This window comes from Ahaetulla prasina, chromosome 4 (assembly GCF_028640845.1).
Source record: "Ahaetulla prasina isolate Xishuangbanna chromosome 4, ASM2864084v1, whole genome shotgun sequence".
NCBI lineage: Eukaryota > Metazoa > Chordata > Lepidosauria > Squamata > Colubridae > Ahaetulla > Ahaetulla prasina.
In genome coordinates, this window is record NC_080542.1 from 18,519,556 (window position 1) to 18,540,363 (window position 20,808).

At 41.5% G+C, this 20,808-nt stretch overlaps 3 protein-coding genes across 3 annotated transcripts; all 3 read right to left on the minus strand.

The window, feature by feature from the left end:
• Positions 1 to 1,041: 1,041 nt before the first annotated feature.
• On the minus strand, positions 1,042 to 3,400 carry LOC131198058 (olfactory receptor 10AG1-like). Its single transcript, XM_058182568.1, has 2 exons — positions 3,397 to 3,400; positions 1,042 to 2,003 (listed from the first exon to the last, which is right to left on the minus strand). Exons 1-2 carry the CDS (start codon positions 3,398 to 3,400, stop codon positions 1,042 to 1,044), a joined length of 966 nt encoding a protein of 321 aa, XP_058038551.1.
• A 1,997-nt stretch (positions 3,401 to 5,397) lies between these two features.
• LOC131198059 (olfactory receptor 10A4-like) lies at positions 5,398 to 6,342 on the minus strand. The gene has a single exon (XM_058182569.1). The coding sequence runs from the start codon at positions 6,340 to 6,342 to the stop codon at positions 5,398 to 5,400; it is 945 nt and encodes a 314-aa protein (XP_058038552.1).
• A 9,418-nt stretch (positions 6,343 to 15,760) lies between these two features.
• Positions 15,761 to 16,714, minus strand: LOC131198060 (olfactory receptor 10A4-like). The gene has a single exon (XM_058182571.1). It carries the CDS (start codon positions 16,712 to 16,714, stop codon positions 15,761 to 15,763), a length of 954 nt encoding a protein of 317 aa, XP_058038554.1.
• Positions 16,715 to 20,808: the final 4,094 nt, after the last annotated feature.

A 20,808-nucleotide genomic window follows, 5' to 3' on the forward strand; every position in this document is an offset into this window, starting at 1 on the left:
TTTAATTTTTATTTTTTAAAAACAGCTTGCAGATGTTTTATTACCAACTAGATAACATCATAAAAGCTAGGAAATGTGGGGTTTATTCCCTATTTATATACAGTAGCTTCCCTTACTAGTGTTGGTGGAGGTGAGGTTTTCTTCATAATAGTTCCTTGATCAAGGTATTGTTTTCTACTTGATTGTTTGTCATGTGTTAATTCCTGCTTATCTGGGTGCTGGAGAGGATGTGTCCCAGTCTCAACACCACATACGTTAACTTTGTGAAGTAAATAAAAAAGCAGCAAGGGAAACATGCGCTCAACAACATGCATGCTCACAGCAGGGAGACAAGTCCCCAAAAGTCATGTAATCTTGCCCTAGGAGAGTTCTAGTCCAAAATAGGAGGTGCAAGACCGGTCAAATGAAGTCCAAGGGTCTAAATGCAGAAGGTTCATCAGCCAGTCCAGATCTAGAATCAGAGTCCTGAGGTTTCATGTTGGGAGACAAGGTGCACAAAGTCCATTGTTGCCAACAGAGAGACTAGAGCTTGCTGTTCTTAAATGGAAGCAACCCCAATGTCTATGGATATTCTCAGTCATCCAGGTCACCTTTGGGACAAGCAATCCCAATGTTACTCATTTGGAAGAGCAAGGTCCTTTTCTTGAACAGAGCCTTACAGAATGCTTTTGCTCTGCTCTGAGTCCTCATTTTCAGAGACTGGCAGCACCTGTGCCTACTGGTCCCTAGATGAGCCCATCTCCTTTGTTTGCAGCTACTCAGACAGCAACACTGGAACTGGATGCTAATTGTCGCTCTTCAAATCAGAACCTGAACCTTGCTATGACAATCAATCCTTTCCTTGCATTCTATCAAAATAATAAACTTAGGTCTCCTGGCATAGCTCTCTCCCCTTTTTTTAAAATAAATCTAGCCCCATCTCTGTGTTCTTCTAAAGATAACATTGGCTACTGTTATTTTCTAGAATTGCTTCTACCCATAAATATGTGCACAAGAACAGTCACCAAAGAAGAGATAAAACCAACTGATATAACTGGATTTTTACCTAAGGAAGACGCATAACTTTGCTACTATTTTCTGGAAAGCAGCTTTTATCTCTTTATTCCTCAAGCTGTAAATGATGGGGTTCAAGCTTGGGGTCACTACTGTGTAGAGAAGGGCAAGAAACCTGTTATTGTCCTGAGAATTTGCTGAGTTGGGATGAATGTAGGCAGCAGTGATTGTTCCATAGTAGAGGAGAACAACAGTGAGATGTGAGGAACAAGTGGAAAATGCTTTCTGCCTGTTCTTGGCTACTGGCATCATGAGAATAGTAGAGATGATGAGGATGTAGGAAAAAAGGATGAGTAAAAGGGGTACCAGGGCAAACACCATAGTTAGTATGGCATTAGCCACTTCATTTTTGTAGGTATCAGTGGAAGTCAGTCTTAAAACAGGCATAATATCACAGAAGAAATGGCTGATTCTATTCAACCCACAGAAAGGAAGGGTGAATATTGAAACAGATTGCCCCAAACCCATCAAAATCCCAAAGGCCCATGATGCAGCAACAAAATTAGCACATTCTCTATAGTTCATGATAGATGGGTATTGCAAGGGTTTGCAAATGGCAACATAGCGGTCATATGCCATGGCACAAAGAAGACAACACTCAGTGACGCTAAAAAGAACGAAGAAACACATTTGACATCCACAGCCCCAAAGGGATATAGTCTGATTCTCCAATAATAAGTTCATTAGCATCTTTGGGCTGATGGTTGAGGTGTAGCCAATTTCCAAAAAAGACATGTTCCAGAGGAAGAAGTACATTGGTGTGTGAAGGGTAGGACTAAAAATGATGAGGATCAAAACCAGGCTGTTGCCCATCAAAGCTATGAAGTAGAATATTAGAACCAGGCAAAATAAAAACTGTTGTATTGTCTTGAAATCTGAGAAACCTATCAAAATCATCTCAGTCAAACAGGACTGGTTGTCTTTCTTCGTAGTATTGTCCAGGTTGAAGCCTAAGAAAACAAGAAAAATGCGACATAAACATTACATTCCTCTCTTAGCAATTTCAGCTTTAAAGAATAAGAACGTGAAGTTTATTAGAGTCTTTGAACATTTTGTAGAATATGCCTGAGAATATCATGGATAGCCAAGAAAATAAACAAATGGACCTAATAAACAAGTCAAGCTGAAGTTCTCAAGACATAAATCGTCAGATTTAAATTATTTTACTTTGAACATATTATGCAAAGAACTAGGTTTCTGGAAAAAGCTTTGTTGCTATGAAAGGAAGAATGACAGAGAAGATGGAAACAATCAGCAAGTTACATTGTCTAAGTTGCAGTGGCAATAAATGCATCCTTGGAAAACCTGAAGGACCAGATTAGGGAAGGATCATTACGCAGACAATTTAGAGTCAACACTGATTTGATAGCACTTAATTGATCAATCAATTTAATCAGCTGTTAACAATTAATAGCCTTTTCATAATAGATACTTATATTCTGCACCCCTCACATTTACTCAAAAGTAGTCAATTGATCCCATTAATTTGATCCAATTGAAAATTAGAGACTGCTTATTTAAATTTAGTGTCCTACACATTTTTTTTTTTGCAATTATATCATTTTAATAAATCATACATTATTCTCTTTTATTCAGAATTGATTTGTCAGAATGTTCAATGCTCAGAATTTAAATATGGCCCTCTTGAGTTTAAGACACAGACTTGATTTCAAGGTGACACATCTTTGTTTGTTTAATTCTTTATTATTTCAGAGATTTGATCATTGTAAAATAAACTCAACTGTTACTGAGTTTCCTTGAAATAATAAACTTTTTATAGCTACATTGCTGATGATAAAAATCTCTTAATATTCCTCAGACTATTATTCAAAAATAAAGCTTCTTTTTATGAAGTTGAGTATCTGCAGGAACCATCCCACCAAATCTGACCTTGATAAATTATAAGACATCAATCTTACTTTATGAATGATTTTCTGGTGGTTTTTATACAGATAATATTTCTTCTTAAGGAACACTCCACAAGCTGTAATATTCACTGGTAATTCAAGGTCTTGAAAATTCTACTACCTTAGATGACTCTTTATGCATTCCTTCTACTGTAGGCTGATTAGTGGAGCTGACATTACCAAATTTGAAGAAGCCCCTGGACTCCTAGAGGTTCCAAAATTCCAAAGAGACTGGAGAACTTTTTTTTCTCTAACAAGGTCTCATGAAACGTCCAAGGTTTCATCCTGGGGATCTGGTAAATGAATACCAGAAGACAACCTGAACCTAGGGAAAAGCATTCTTTACAGCTGAGTTAAGAAACCCAGTGGCTTCAGATACTGGATATTTTCATTTACAATTTGCATGACTCCCTAACCATTTTCCATGCTAACTCACTCATATAGGGAATTTAGTTCAAAAGATGATTACAATGGCATAATAGATATTGTGTCTAAACTCCTGCCATGGAATCAATAACTGTGTGGAACATTTGGGGGCTGATTTTAATATTTCTCCTCTTCCTTGAGCTCAGAAAGTTCAATTTTATTTAAATCCTTTCCCATTTCTTCCATACCACTTGATGCTCACATGATGTGGATCTCAAATAGTATAGTTTGTTTATAATTAAATATTCTCATTGTTGGGTTACCTCTGGTGATTCATCTAGAATCTCCTATGATTGGGGATATGTAAAAATTGAAATTATAAGCAAATCAGTCCTGGCTCTCATAGTTTCAAGAATATATATTGCTGTTGTTATGATAGCACTTTTATCAACTTAGTAGAAATTGAATAGGGGAGCCAGCCAGAGGTGGGTTTCAGCAGGTTCTGACCAGTTCTGGAGAACCGGTAGCAGAAATTTTGATAGTTCGGAGAACCGGTAGTAAAAATTCTGACTGGCCACGCCCCCATCTATTCTCTGCCTGAGTCCCAGCTGATCAAGAGGAAATGGGGATTTTGCAGTATCCTTACCCTTCCATGCCCACCAAGCCATGCTCACAGAACCAGTAGCAAAAAAACTTGAAACCCACCACTGGAGTCAGCTGAGAGTACCATTTATTAATTATTTTATTGATACTGAAATTTACTGATTGCTCCATCTAGCCAAGATTCCCTAGTTTTACAGTTCTCTTATACTTTGTCAGGCCTCTTATTGAAACTGGAATGACCTTTGGAGAATATCAGAGTAAGATCTGGATTTCTGCATCCAGTGGCAGAAGGGGAAATCTAACCAGCTAGCTCCTTGCATAGTTGTTAATGTCACCCAAGTTGTAACTACGCCATCTGTAAATGTTAAAACAGGAATTCAATAGGTTTGTCAGTGAAGAATAAGAAGAAATATTTCAATACAGGATAATAAAATACTGATCTCATACAAATGATAAATGGATAAAGTGTTTTATAATAAGAAAGAACAGAGTTTGTTTATTATTGTTGCAATTCTAAGAAGACCAATATATCCAGGAATATTTTTTTTAAAAAAAATCAAAATTAATCTAAAGTTCCTATGTGGTACCATCACTGAATTCAGTGATAAGTTGTATATATACTTCAATAAATAATACTGTCTGATAATCCTTTATCTCCCTTTCCATGAAGGTAGTAAATCTCACATGCTCCTATTTCTACACCTAAAGTTAGAAGCTACTAAGCCAAATACATCTTCCCAGCAAAAATACAGCAATGGAACAGCCATATGGTTTCAAACAATACAATTATCTGTTCTAAACAAATAATACGTTTACACTTTTCCAGAGTAACTATCAGATCAGGCACTGGGTACTCCACCACTGGTGATTTTTAAGAAGAGCTTGGAAAATCACTCATCTGAAATGATATAAGGCAGAGCAGAGATTGGACTAGAAGACCTTCAAGGTTCCTTCCAACTCTGTTATTCTGATACAAAACTTTGCAAAGGCTAAGGACTGATGATAAACTTGGAAAAGATGAAGATAGCACAAGGTATGCTGAGGTCTGAGAAAGCAAAAGATTGTAACTTTTTACACAGAAATGGTGTTCATATTATATTTTATATTCTTGTATTTCAAAATCTCAAATGACTTGTTCATCTTCCCCATTGTTTCATTCTCACATCCGGGTTGCTACTGACTTCTTGAAAGCATATTTTATCTCCTTTCTTTTGCCACCCTTTCCTTTAGACTTTCTGAGCAGTCTGGTATCTTTCATTTTCAATAAATGGACAAATAACCTTTACCTGAATTCTATCAAAATAATAAACTTTCAGGACTCTCTTCTTTTTCTAAATAAATCTATCCAGATCATTACATGATAAAGGGTGAAATCTGCCACTAACACAGGGTATAATATTTTATCCTGTATTTATGTTCCTAATAATTGAATTCTGTTGAAGAGAACAAATTTGTGGGTATACTAGGGTTATTCAGTAAAGAAGAGCTGCTTCCTTGTTACAGATTTCATGAAAGCAGCTTTTATCTCTTTATTTCTCAAGCTGTAAATGATGGGATTTAAACTTGGGGTCACCACTGTGTAGAGCAGAGCAAGGAACCTGCTACTGTCCATGGTATATTCTGAGTTGGGACGAATGTAGGTAACAATGCAGGTTCCGTAGAAAATGCAGACCATGGTGAGATGTGAGGAACAAATGGAAAATGCTTTGCGCCTGTTCTTCGCCAGTGGCATTGTGAGAATAGTGGAAATAATGAGGATGTATGAAAACAGGATGAGCAAAAGAGGTACTAGAATAAATAAAACTGTTACTGTGGCAATAGCCGCCTCATTTTTGTAAGTATTAGTGGATGCCAGTCTCAGAACAGGCATAAGGTCACAGAAGAAATGGCTGATTCTATTTGACCCACAGAAGGGAAGGGTGAATATTGAAATAGATTGCCCCAGACCCACAGAAACACCAATGACCCATGAAGCAGCAGCAAGCTTAGCACATTCCCTGAGGTTCATGATACATGGGTATTGCAAGGGTTTACAAATGGCAACGTAGCGGTCATATGCCATGACACAAAGAAGACAACACTCTGTAATACCAAAGAGAATGAAGAAACACATTTGAAATTCACAGCCCCAAAATGATATGTTCTGGTTGTCTGATAATAGGTTCACTAGCATCTTTGGGCTGATGGAGGAAGTGTAGCCAATTTCCAAAAAGGACAAGTTCCAGAGGAAGAAGTACATTGGGGTGTGCAGGGTTGGACTGAAAATGATGAGGATCAAAATCAAGCTGTTGCCCATCAAAGACATGAGGTAAAATATTAGAACCAGGCAAAACAGAAGTTCTCGTATAGACTGAAAATCTGAAAAGCCAAGCAGAACAATTTCGGTCAAACAGGTCCAGTTCTCTTTCTTCATTATCAAAACCTTAGGAAAGGAAGAAAATTAAATAATTCTTCATAACATTTTTAAAGAATGGACTAGACTTGCTATCCTTGAAATCTACATGACTATATCACAATACACTACTATTAGTACGTTGGATCAATAAAACCTTTCATGGAATTGTATAACAGGGAGAACCAACCCACCGAACATGAACCAAGGGAATGTATTGACCTTACTTTAGATTTGTTTTCTGATATTTTTAGAAAAATGGAAAATTTCTTCTCATGAGAAACCTGAAAGGCACTAAAAAAATAAGATCTTGAAGATCGGCTTGCCATGAATGACTCTCCATGTATCCCGTTCCCTGGAAAAAGATGGATTATTTTTATTTGCAGACATTTCAGATCAGCCAACATCAAAGGAGTTAAGGAGTCTATAAAATCACTTGACTCCTAGAGGATCAGAAAGTCTAGAGAGACGAAAGAACTTTTTTCTCTAACAAGATCTCCTAACAAGATCTCCTGAGGATTCATTTTGGGGATTTGATTAATGAATACCAAGGACATCCAGGGCCCTGGGGAAACATTGTTTAGAAGAGGTAGGAAATCCAGGGCCCTCAGATGCTGTGTGTATTTTGGTTTCCATTTCCAGGACTCTCTGTCTTTCTGTTGACTCTGTCTTATTGTAGTCCAAAAGGCCTGCTAGTGGGATAATTAATTTTATTTTATTTATTTCATCAAGCATGTATTTTATGACAGATACAAGTGTAAACCTAATTATAAATACATGTAAAGGATACAAATAAAAGAAAACATTAGGACAGGGATGGTAGGCATGCTGGTGCGCTTATGCACGCCCCTTACAGACCTCTTAGGAATGGGATGAGCTCAGGGGTCGAATGCTCCCGGTTCGGACCAGCTCGCCGATCCGGTAGTGATGGCAGTGGGTGGTTCGGAGAACCGGTAGCAAAAATCCCTGGTCCTGCCCCCTGCTCTGCTGAGCTACACCATCATCAGAGGGTTTTTTTTTTAACTTTTAAAAGCAGTTTTTCTTCAGCCAAAAACATGCCTTTAAAAGTAAAAAAAAAGCCTTTGAGGATCCCGTGGCTCAGCTGAGATCATCAGAACCCTTTAAAACAACCTCTTCAGCTACAAACAGATAGAAGGAGCACCCATGGGATCACCCTTCTCACCCATCATCGCAAACCTATACATGGAATACTTTGAAACCAACGCATTAAATAAATCTGAACTCAAACCCAAACTCTAGCTTAGATATGTAGATGACACTTTCATAATTTGGCCACATGAAAAGGAGAAACTGGACAACTTCCTCACACATCTCAACAGCCTACACCCCAAAATACTAGGAAATAGAAGCTAACAACCAACTCCCCTTTCTGGACATCCTAATCTACAAAAAACCCAAGGGCTCCCAAGGACTCACCATCTACCAGAAAAAAAACACACACCAACTGCTGCTTAAACACACAATCACATCAGCACCCTGCATAGATCAACTCCTTAGCCAAGACTTTCATCTCCAGAACCAAACGCCTAGCCAACAAAGACCACCTGAAAACTGAATTACACACTCTCACAAACATATTAATCTCCAACGGACTCCAAAGAAACACAATTACCAACCTAATCCAAAGGGAGACACCGCCCAAGAACCAAGACACAGAACAAGACAACAGCATCGCCCTCCTCCCCTGTACATCAAAGGCACCACAGATAAAATCAGCAAAATTCTCCACAAACACAACATCAAAACAGCCTTCTGCACAGACCAAAAAATAGCCAACATCTTAAGAAACCCCAAAGACAAGATCCATCTAGAAAACCAAGGAATCTATGAAATACCATGCAAAATCTTCCCAGTCACATACATTGGACAAACTAATAGGAGAATAAATGCATGCATTATAGAACACAAGAATGCAGTCAGAAAAGAAGAAAAAAACTCCTCCCTTTTCCAGCACCTTAAAATCACAGGACATGAAATTAATTTTGAAGAAACCAAATTAATCTCCAAAACTGAACACTATAACAAGAGAATAATTATGGAAGTCATCAAAATAGAGAAACACCCCCACAACATGAACAAACGGGATGACACCTCCCGCCTACCAGACATCTGGAAACTAGCCTTAGTCAACAAACGAGTCCCAGCCATGAAAATTGACACTGGACCCAGGATAACACACGACACCACCACCATTCATCCTCACCAGATTCAAACCCAAACCCATCCCACAGACAAAACACAACCACCATCCAGAAGCCAGACCATGCTGGCACTACTGGCTGCTGCACCCCCCTCTGATCCCCACACAAAGCAAGCTGACACATGCCAGGAACACATAACAAGACCTTGGACTTGGAGCCAAACCAAAACCCGGGATGCTGCATCATGCTCAAGACATCACATCACAGAACTCCAGAGGTCACAACACCAAAGCTCAGGACATTACAACACAACCTACTACCCAGGATGTTACAGCACAAGACTCAGGAGGTCACATTCCCAGAACTCAGGACATTTCCAGGAAGCCCATTACCATTACAGGAGGTCACATTCCCAAAACTCAGGATGTTTCCAGAAAGCCCATTAATTAGGTCGTTACAACACAAAAGACTAGGACCACACCCACACAGAATGCTATGAAACAGCCAACCAATCTGCAAACACCCATTCCATCTACCAATCAAGATGCAACCACACAGCCAACCAACCCACTCACAGCAACAGTCCCCACCTCCCCATCAGTATTTAAAGAAAGACGCAGCTCCGACCACGTTTTGCTCGCACAAGCACAAAGCCGAAAGTACCAGCCTGAAGATGATGAGTGAGACCTCGTCGAAACGTCACCAAGATACTCTCAACCTTACACAGGAAAAGACCCGAATATGCCAAGACCTACATACCTATACCTGTGAAAACCGACAAAAACAAATATATACATATACGTATATGTATACACACATACATACATATATATGGGGCAGACCAGGTGCTTCGACAGAAAAACACTTTATATATATATATATATATGGGTATTGCAAGGGTCGACTATATATATGTGTGTGTGTGTGTGTATGTGTGTGTGTGTGTGTTTGTGTCTTTGGTTATTCGGGTTTTCTCCCGCATAAAATTGGAAGTGTCTTGGCGTTGCTCCCAGAAGCACGAAGCTGAAGCCTGAAGATGACGAATGAGACTTCGTCAAAACGTTGACAATTGCCAAGACACTTCCAATTTTACGCGGGAGAAAACCCGAATAACCAAAGACCTACATGTGTGTGTGTGTGTGTGTGTGTGTGTGTGTGTGTGTGTATACTCTTTAGGTAAATATCTATAGAGGGAGGATTATTTATTTATTTATTTATTTATTTTATTAGATTTTTATACCACCCTTCTCCTGAAGGACTCAGGGCAGTGTATAGCCAATTATAAAAAACGATAACAATATACAATTAAAACAAAATTAAAAAACTTATTCTATAGTCGGCCGAAATTTAAAATAATTAAATTTAAAAACCCTTAAAATTCATAAAAAATTACAACCCCAGTTAAAAGTAAAATTTAAAAATTTAAGCCAGTCCCGCTTGAATGAATAAATGCGTTTTCAGCTCGCGGCGGAAAGTCCAAAGGTCAGGCAATTGACGCAAGCTGGAGGGAGTTCGTTCCAAAGGATAGGAGCCCCCACAGAGAAGGATCTTCCCCTGGGGGCCGCCAGCCAACATTGCTTGGCGGACGGCACCCTGAGAAGTCCCTCTCTGTGCGAGCGTACGGGTCGGTGGGAGGCATGAGGTAACAGCAGGCAGTCCCGTAAGTACCCGGGCCCTAAGCCATGGAGCGCTTTAAAGGTAGTAACCAGAACCTTAAAGCGCACCCGAAAGACCACAGGTAGCCAGTGCAGTCTGTGCAGGAGCGGTGTTACATGCGTCAATCACCCGCGCAGCTGCATTCTGAACTAACTGAAGCCTCCGAGTGCACTTCAAGGGGAGCCCCATGTAGAGAGCATTGCAATAATCTAAGCGAGAGGTGACAAGAGCGTGAGTGACCATGCATAAGGCATCCCGATCAAGGAAGGGGCGCAACTGGCGAACCAAGCGCACCTGGTAAAAAGCTCTCCTGGAGACGGCCGTCAAATGATCTTCAAACAACAGCCGTCCATCCAGGAGAACACCCAAGTTGCGCACTCTTTCCATTGGGGCCAATGACTCGCCCCCAACAGTCAGCTGTGGTTGCAGCTGGCTGTACCAGGGTGCCGGCATCCACAGCCACTCCGTCTTGGAGGGATTAAGCTTGAGCCTGTTTCTCCCCATCCAGACCCGTACGGCTTCCAAGCACCGGAACAGCACTTCGACAGCTTCGTTGGGGTGGCCCGGGGTGGAAAAGTACAGCTGCGTGTCGTCAGCGTACAGTTGGTATCTCACCCCAAAGCCACTGATGATCTCGCCCAGTGGCTTCATATAGATGTTGAACAGGAGAGGCGAGAGAATCGGCCCCTGTGGCACCCCACAAGTGAGGCGCCTTGCGGTCGATCTCTGCCCCCCTGTCAACACCTTCTGCGACCGGTCAAAGAGATAGAAGGAGAACCACCGATAAACGGTGCCTCCCACTCCCAAACTCTCCAACCGGTGCAGCAGGATACCATGGTCGATGGTATCAAAAGCCGCTGAGAGATCTAATAGGACCAGGGCAGAAAAACAACCCCTATCCCTGGCCCTCCAGAGGTCATCCACCAACGCGACCAAAACTGTCTCTGTACTATATCCAGATCGGAAGCTGGACTGGAACGGGTCTAGATAGACAGCTTCATCCAGGTACTGGGGTAGCTGCCATGCCACAACACTCTCTACAACCTTCGCAACAAAGTGAAGATTGGAGACTGGACGATAATTTCCCAAAATAGCTGGGTCCAGGGAAGGCTTCTTGAGGAGGGGTCTCACCACTGCCTCTTTCAAGGCGGCGGGGAAAACCCTTTCCAACAAAGAAGCATTTATAATTCCCCGAGCCAGCCTCATGTCACCTCCTGTGTGGCCAGCACCAACCAGGAGGGACACGGGTCCAATAAACATGTGGTGGCATGTAACCTCCCCAGTAACCTGTCCACGTCCTCGAGAGCCACAGGATCAAACTCATCCCAAACAATCTCAACAAGATGCGTCTCCGTCCTCTCACTCGAATCATCGCAATTTTGGTCCAAACTATCCCGAAGCTGAACGATTTTATCATATAGATAACCACTAAACTCCTCGGCACGTCCCTGCAAGGGGTCATCCCACCCCTCTTGATGAAGGAGAGAGCAGGTCACCCGAAACAGGGCGGCCGGGCGGTTATCTGCCGGCACAATGGTTATCTCCCTCAGTGCCACTAGGTAGGTCTTAGAATAAGACCTAACTAGTGTCCGATCAGCTTCAGAATGGCTGGACCTCCAGGTACTCTCTAGGCGTCTTCTCCGGCGTTTCATCTCTCTCAGTCCCTCAGAGAACCAAGGGGCTGGTTGAGATCTACACCGGGTCAGAGGCTGCAAAGGCACGACACGGTCCAAAGCCCCAGCCGCAGCCTGTTCCCAGGCCGCAACTAGTTCTTCAGCCGTGCCGTGGGCCAGATTCTCAGGGAACGGCTCAAGCTCCGTCAGGAACCTCTCAGGGTCCATCAGACACCTGGGACAGAACCAACATATTGGTTCCGTCTCCCTGCGGTGGTGGGCGGCGGTCCGAAAGTCCAGGCGAAGGAGAAAATGATCTGACCATGACACAGGTTCTGTTACTAAATCTCCTAATTCCAGATCATTTAACCACTGTCCAGAGAAATAAATCAGGTCCAGTGTGCCTCCCCCACTATGTGTAGGGCCATCAGTTACTTGAATCAGGTCCAAGGCCGTCATGGAGGCCTGGAACTCCCGAGCCGCCGTCGATGACAAGCCGGCCAATGGCAAGTTGAAATCCCCCATGACCATGAGTCTGGGGATCTCAACCGCCACTCAGGCAAGCACCTCCAACAACTCGGGTAGGGCTGTAGTCACACAGCAAGGAGCCAGGTACGTGATCAACAGACCCATCTGATTCCTATGGCCGCACTTCACAAGGAGGGATTCACAACCAGCTATCTGAGGCACAGTGGACTCCCTCGGCTCTAGACTTTCCCTAATCACAACCGCCACCCCACCACCCCTACCTTGGGCCCTCGGTTGATGGAATGCTCGAAAACCCGGAGGGCACAGTTCAACCAGAGGTACACTCCCTTCTGTGCCCAACCAGGTCTCCATAATGCCCATAAAGTCCGCGGACTCCCCCTGAATAAGGTCGCAGATCAGGGGGGCCTTATTGACCATGGACCGGGCATTGCACAACATCAATTGAAGGCCCAAGCTCTGAGGGTCTTGGCCATCCGGGGAACGGGTAAGGACTGAGGGGGCGGAGCGCGTGATCGCTTTTAGACAGCGAGCACATGCTCCCAGAGAACGATACGGCCCCTCGCTTCTGCCATATCTGACTCTCCCACTTACCGTACAGATGGAACAACCCTCTACACCCGGAACATCCCCCTCCCCCCCGCCTTCGGACCAGGTAGAGTGATGTCGCGAGCAAGCGCAGGGACTGGACATTCCCTCCATGACGGGTTTCTCCCCCCACCCATCTCTTCCCTCCCCCCCCTTAAAAAACCCTTCTTTAAAAACCTATTAAAAAACCCCCAAAGGTTCTTCTTCGACGCATGCCACCTCTCTGGGTCCCAAGACCCTTCATTAAGGCAGGCCCTCGATAGTACAGAGGGCCATTCCTGCGAGGTGGGGGAACCTCGCAGTCGTAAGAGTTCGAGAGGCGAATATTTCATGGAAGATTAAAAATAACAACAGAAAAAGGGCCATCCCTAGCCAGCATAAATATTACAGTTAGTCATAAACCATCCCCGCCGTCTGTTTCATCCCTATCATAGCGTTGTTCTTGTTGTTGTTGTTATTGTCATTGTCGTTGATGTTGTTAACTTATCAAAGGCCATTACGGCCCACAACGACACTATAAGGATCGATAATGCCGTCTCTCTACTGAAATCACTGGTAAGCCATAAAAAGTGCCGCAGATAAAAATTGCGGCCAGGAGTCGAGCCATGGCCAGAAGTTCAGGCCGGGAAACAGCTGATGACTATCACGGCCGAAAGTCAGGCCCCACCATTGCAGCTGCTGATGATAATTGCGGCCTGGGGAACAGGCCAGACCAGGCCGGAATGCTGCCCCGTGCTACAAAATGGCTGCAAGACCCATTAAGGCTAAAAAATCAGAAGATCAGCCAAAATCCAGCAGGTCCAAATAACAAAAGATCGATAGTGTTAGGCCGAACCTCACAGAAGAACGACATCGGGGATCCGGCTGCCCGTAGGCCACTGATGAAAATCGCAGTCCAGTGCGCCGCTGCTGGGAAATCAGAATCTAAAGTCAAGAACCAGATCATACTCAGGGACCAGGCCAGTGGAACGACCAGTAATCGGGTTGATGGAAATTCGGGCTGATGAAAATTCGGGCTGTTGGAAATTCCGCCCGCTGCTGCCGCCAATGTCAAATGTGGCAAAAAAAATTCCACCCGCGAAAACCGCCGGTGTCTGATGCCGCTGATGCCAAATGCGGCAAAAAAAATTCTAGCCGCCGATGTCATTTGCGGCTAGTTTCAGCTAACTATGATTTCCGCCTGCCAGAGCCGCCGGTGTCCAGCCGCTGCTGTCAAATGCAGCAAGAGTTCTAGCCGCCGATGTCGGATATTATGTTTATATAATTTATGGCATATAGTGATTACTTTTTTAGATTGTTCTTTGACAACGTTCATATAAATGATAAAGTTTCACCAGATGAAATACAACTTTCCAGCATTTTTGGGAAATCAGTGGCTGGAGATTCTTATAGTACAGAGAAGTTTTAACCCATACTTATCTCCAAGGAAGTTATTGGTTGGTCACTTTCTGGTTAGACTACTGCAATTGGTTCTACAAGGGGCTGCCTTGAATGGAACAGAAGCTGCAGCTGGTCCAGAATGACCTATAGTACACACTGTTGAGTGCAGGATAGGATACCAATATAATACCATTTCTCATGATCCCTTCCTGCCTACCACGATGGGCCCAGTGCTTCTCTCCTCAGCTTTATTAATCTGTTCTCTTCCCATTCCAGAGAAGGAAGTAAAACTAAAACAGTTTTGATTTTAATATAATATAACAACAGAGTTGGAAGGGACCTTGGAGGCCTTCTAGTCCAACTCCCTGCCCAGGCAGGAAACCCTAAACCATCTCAGTCAGATGGTTATCCAACATTTTCTTAAAAATTTCCAGTGTTGGAGCATTCACAACTTCTGCAGGCAAGTCGTTCCACTTATTAATTGTTCTAACTGTCAGGAAATTTCTCCTTAGTTCTAAGTTGCTTCTTTCCTTGATCTGTTTTCACCCATTGCTTCTTGTTCTACCCTCAGGTGCTTTGGAGAACAGTCCGACTCCCTCTTCTTTGTGGCAACCCCTGAGATATTAGAACACTGCTATCATGTCTCCCCTAGTCCTTCTTTTTATTAAACTAGACATACCCAGTTCCTGCAACCATTCTTCATATGTTTTAGCCTCCAGTCCCCTAATCATCTTTGTTGCTCTTCTCTGCACTCTTTCTAGAGTCTCAACATCTTTTTTACATCGTGGAGACCAAAACTGGATGCAATATTCCAAGTGTGGCCTTACCAAGGCATTATAAAGTGGCACTAACACTTCACGTGATCTTGATTCTATCCCTCTGTTTATGCAGCCCAGAACTGTGTTGGCTTTTTTAGCAGCTGCTGCACACTGCTGGCTCATATCTAAATGGTTATCCACTAGGACTCCAAGATCCCTCTCACAGGTACTACTATTGAACAAGGTACCACATATACGGTACCAGTGCATTTGGGTTTTTTGCCTAAATGTAGAACCTTACTTTTTTCACTGTTGAATTTCATTTTGTTAGATAGCGCCCAATGTTCAAGTCTGTCAAGATCTTTCTGTAACTTGAGCCTATCTTCTGTAACTCCCAATACAAAAATTGCGTTCATGGAATATTGCCTTCTTTTTTTCCCAAAAACCTCCAACTATTTTGGGAGTCTTCCCCACTGCTTCATAGTCACAACCTGATGGCTACTGATTTCTTGAAAGCATCTTTTATTTCCTTCCTTTGTCCTCCCAGTTTGTTCTAGACTTTATGAAGAGTCCAGAAACTTTCATTTTCCAAAAATGGCCAGTCAATCTTTATTTAAATTTTACAAGAATAATGGACATTAAGGGCTCTCTCCTTGTTTTGAATAAACCGAACACACATTTGGGACATTCTGCTGTAAAGGGTGAAATCTGTCACTGGTATCCCCTGATACCCCATAAATATGTGCATGACAACCACATTGTGTTAAAGACATCAAGCCTATGGATACACTTGTTATTATCCCATAAAGAGGATCTGTTTCCTTGCTATAGATTTTATAGATTTCTTGAAAGCAGCTTTTATCTCTTTATTTCTCAAGCTGTAAATGATGGGATTTAAACTTGGGGTCACCACTGTGTAGAGCAGAGAAAGGAACCTGCTATTGTCCATGGAATATTCTGAGTTGAGACGAATGTACGTAATAATGCCAGTTCCATAGAAAATGCAGACCACAGTGAGATGTGAGGAACAAGTGGAAAAGGCTTTGTGCCTGTTTTTGGCCAGTGGCATTGTGAAAATAGTGGAAATGATGAGGATGTATGAAAACAGGATGAGCAAAAGGGGTACCAGAATAACTAAAACTGTTACTGTGGCAATGGCCACCTCATTTTTGTAAGTATTGGTGGACGCCAGTCTCAGAACAGGCATAAGGTCACAGATGAAATGGCTGATTCTATTTGACCCAGAGAAGGGAAGGGTAAATATTGAAATAGATTGCCCCACACACACAGAAATACCAATGGCCCATGAAGCAGCAGCAAGCTTAGTACATTCCCTGAGGTTCATGATAGATGGGTATTGCAAGGGTTGACAAATGGCAATGTAGCGATCATATGCCATAACACAAAGAAGACAACACTCAGTAATACCAAAGAGAATGAAGAAACTCATTTGACATTCACAGCCCCAAAAGGATATATTTTGGTTCTCTGATAACAAATTTACTAGCATCTTTGGGCTGATGGAGGAGGTGTAGCCAATTTCCGCAAAGGACAAGTTCCAGAGGAAGAAGTACATTGGGGTGTGCAGGGTAGGACTGAAAATGGTGAGGATCAAAATCAAGCTGTTGCCCATCAATGACATGAGATAAAATATTAGAACCAGGCAAAACAGAAGTTCTCGCATAGACTGAAAATCTGAAAAGCCAAGTAGGACAATCTCAATTAAGCAAGTCCAATTCTCTTTCTTCATGATTGAAACCTGAGAACAAAGGAGAAATAAAGAACAATTACAGGAACTGGGCATGGATAGACTAGTGAAGAGAAAGACCAGGAAAGACATGACAGCAATATTCCAATATCTGAGGGGCTGCCACAGAGACGAAGGGGTCAAGCTATTCTCCAAAGCAGCTGAAGGCCAGACAAGGAATAATGTTTGGAAACTGGAGAGATTCAATCTAGAAATAAGGAGAAATTTTCTGACAGTGAGAACAATCAACCAGTGGAACAGAAGTTGCCTTCGGAAGTTGTAGGAGCTTCATCACTGGAGGCTTTCAAGAAGAGATTGGACTACCATTTGTCAGAAATGATGTAGGGTCTCCTGCTTAGGTGGGAGGTTGGACTAGATGGCCTACAAGGTCCCTTCGAACTCTGTTAGTCTGTTAATTAAAAATTGTCATTAATTAAGTCATTTTTAACAATGAATTAGCCTAGCTAACCCTTGAAATCTACATGACTAATATATTATCTTACACTACTATCAATAAATATTTTATTGGATCAATAAAACATTTCATAGAGTTGTACAAGAAGAACCAATCCCCAAACATGATGCTAAGAAACATATTGACCTTACTTCTGAATTGTTTTCTGATATTGTTAGAAAGATTCTGGATCAGCCAACAACAAAGACTGTGAAGGAGCCTATAAAATCACTTGACTCCTAGAGGACCAAAAATTATAGAGAAATAGGGGACTTTTTTTCCTCTAACAAGATCTCCTGACAGAAATCTGAATATTCATCCTGGGGTTTTGAATAACGAATACCAGAGGAACTTGGGGAAACATTGTTTAGAAGAGGTAGTAAACCCAGTGCCCTCAGATGCTGGATATTTTGGTTTCCATTTCCAGAACTCTCTGTCCATGTCAATCTCATAGTTACTGAGATAATACCAATCAATGGGATAATTTATACTGTTACTGAGCACACTATCTGTCATGATATCTCAGGGCTACCAAAAAGAAGAGAGAGTCAATCTATTCTCCAAAGCACCTGAGGGTAGGGCAAGAAGCAATGGGTAAAAACTAATCAAGGAGAGAAGCAACTTAGAACTAAAGAGAAATTTCCTGCCAATTAGAACAATTAATCAGTGGAACAAGTTGCCTCCAGAAGTTGTGAATGCTCCAACACTGGAAGTTTTTAAGAAGATGTTGGATAAACATTTGTCTGAAGCAGTGTAGGGTTTACTGCCTAGGCAGGGGGTTGGACTAGAGGACCTCCAAGGTCCCTTCCAACTCTGTTATTCTGTATGGTCAATAATCACATGGCAAATCTGTGTGCTATGAATACTTTTAATATGTCTCCTCCTCCCTGGCTGTAATAATGGCAATTTATTCCATTTATATTCCTCCATATTATCTGAAGTTCACATGATTTCAGTCGCAAACTGAATATGGAATATGTTTCTCACAATTAAATTATCCATTTTGCCTATTTTATCCTTATAAGTCTCCAATCATCATGCATGAAGGAGATCTACAGCATATATTCTTGACTTGTATCCCCCATAATATCCTGAAACAAAATACCTGCTAATTAAACTCTTAATTCCTAATGAAAAAAAATACTTATAAGCAATACAAAACTCTTTAGCTACCATATTTTTCGGAATATAAGATGCACCTTTTTCCCACCTAAAAGGGGGTGAAAATTTGGGTGCATCTTATACACCGAATGTAGCTCTGCCCGCCGACTGGCCCTTACCCTTTGGCCTCTGCCTACCAGCAATTTATCTCCTTGCAGCAAGCAGCAAGAAGAAACAGCCCATTTTAGCTTCAGCACAGCCTAATAACCATAAGTTGATTGTTCCCGACTCTCAGCTGTATCAGGCTGCAGGGATTATCATTGCCTATTGCTGCATGGGCCTCTGCTGCTTGCTGCAAGGAGGTAAATTGCTGGGAGCAGATTTTTTTTTTCTTGTGCTAATCAAGCTATGCTGAAAATGAAAATGAAAGTAAAGCAGGCTGTTTGCTGCAATGAGGCAAAATTACTGGGAGGCAGATTTTTTTTTCTTGTTTTCCTTGCCAAAAAAGGTAGGTGAGCCTTATAGTCCGGCGTGTCTTACAGTATGAAAAATATAGTATATATCTGCAGAGGGAGAATATTATATTTATATAATTTATGGCACTCAATGATTACTTTTTTGGATTGTTCTCTGACAGCATTCATATAAACGATAAATATTCATCAAATAAAATACAACTTTACTGCATTTGGGGAAATCAATGGCTGGAGATTCTTATAGTACAGAAGACATTTAACCTACCTATCTTTATCTCCAAGGAAGTTATTGATTAATCCCTTTATTGCAATGGGCTCTACATGAGGCTGCCTTGAAATGAACAGAAACTGCAGCTGGCCCAGAATGTCCCACAGTGCACAATGTTGGGGGCAGCATAGAAGACCAATGTAAGACCATTTCGATGTGAGCTCATGATCCCTTGCTGTCTGCTGCTGTTAAGTGAGCTTTGCCCCTTGTTATAACCTTTCTTGCCACAGTTTTTAAGTGAATCACTGCAGTTGTTAAGTTAGTAACATGATTGTTAATTGAATCGGATTTCCCCATTGATTTTGCTTGTCAGATGATCCCTGGGACATGCAGCCATCATAATACGATGGCTTATTATGATAATAAGATAATAATAATTTTTTGGCAAAAAATAAAAAAATTGGCTAGAGGGATTACCCAACTAAAAATGGAATTTAAACCGGAACTCTATTTATTAGGAATAATTAACCCAAAAATAGACAAATCTTTGCAATACCTAATACTTCATATATTAACGGCATCAAGGATTGCTGTCGCATATAAATGGAAACAAAACAATGTTTCAGGAGAGGAAATAATAATCTGAAAAATCTTACAGGGTGCAGAAATGGACACGATGATGCTAGAAATTAAGGAAAGGGAGGAGTCGAAATACTACAAAGTGTGGAATAAATTATATGATTGGTTAGAAAAAAGAAATCAAAATAATAAATTGGAATGTTAACCTAATTAAGTTAAAATTAGGAAGTGTAAACCATTGAATTGTGTTAACCGGATAAGGACAGATTGGTAAATAGATACCAATGTAAATATAGCATGTAGAGGATCGATTGAATAAGAACAGAGAATATATATTTATGTCGATACGGCAAGCTGTAAAATAATATATGATGTAATATTATGTGTTTTTAATGTGTTTTTGTTTTTTGTGTATTTTTCTTTATTTTGTTTTTACAAGTTAAAAGTTTAATTAAATGTTTGTTTTTTAAAAAAGAGTCAGTTGTCAGGCAGCTGAATTTTGATCACATGACTATGGGGACGCTGCAACAGTCATAAGTGTAAAACGCAGTCCTAAGTTACTTTTTTCAATGGCATTGTAACTTTGAATGGTCACTAAATGAACTGTTGTAACTCAAAGACTACCTGTACATACTCAATGTGAAGGACTGAGGGAAAGGACAGTTGCACTGATACAAAATATTTTTCATGGATATATATGTCATTAAGACTGCATCTGGAATCCCCTGAATTTTTTTTCATATAGTGTGACGTCATGAGGACCCCTCTGATTTTCATCTTAAGAAAAGCAGGTTATGATGGCATTATACACATAGCATACATTCTGTGCCATACATTAAAAGAACCGTGTGGCACAGTGGTTAGAATGCAGTATTGCAGGCTAATTCTGCTGACTGCCAGCAGTTCAATTCTCACCCACTCAAGGTTGACTCAGACTTCCATTCTTCCAAGGTCGATAAAACCCAGATTGTTTGGGGGCAATATGCTGACTCTGTAAACCACTTAGAGAGGGCTGTAAAGTGCTGTGAAGCGGTATATAAGCGTAGGTGCTATTGCTATATACAGTGTACATAGCAAATACTGCTTTCTTTGGAGTGATTTCTGGGAGATACTTCATACATGACAATGGCAATCCCATAATTCATGCTCCCTCCGATAAAGTGGAAAGTCAAGACTGAGAAGGTATTTTATGTTTCTCCAAAGGATATAACAGTGGCACTTAGACTTATAAACCACTCCACTGTGCTTTACAGCCCTCTTTAAGCTGTTTACAGAGTCA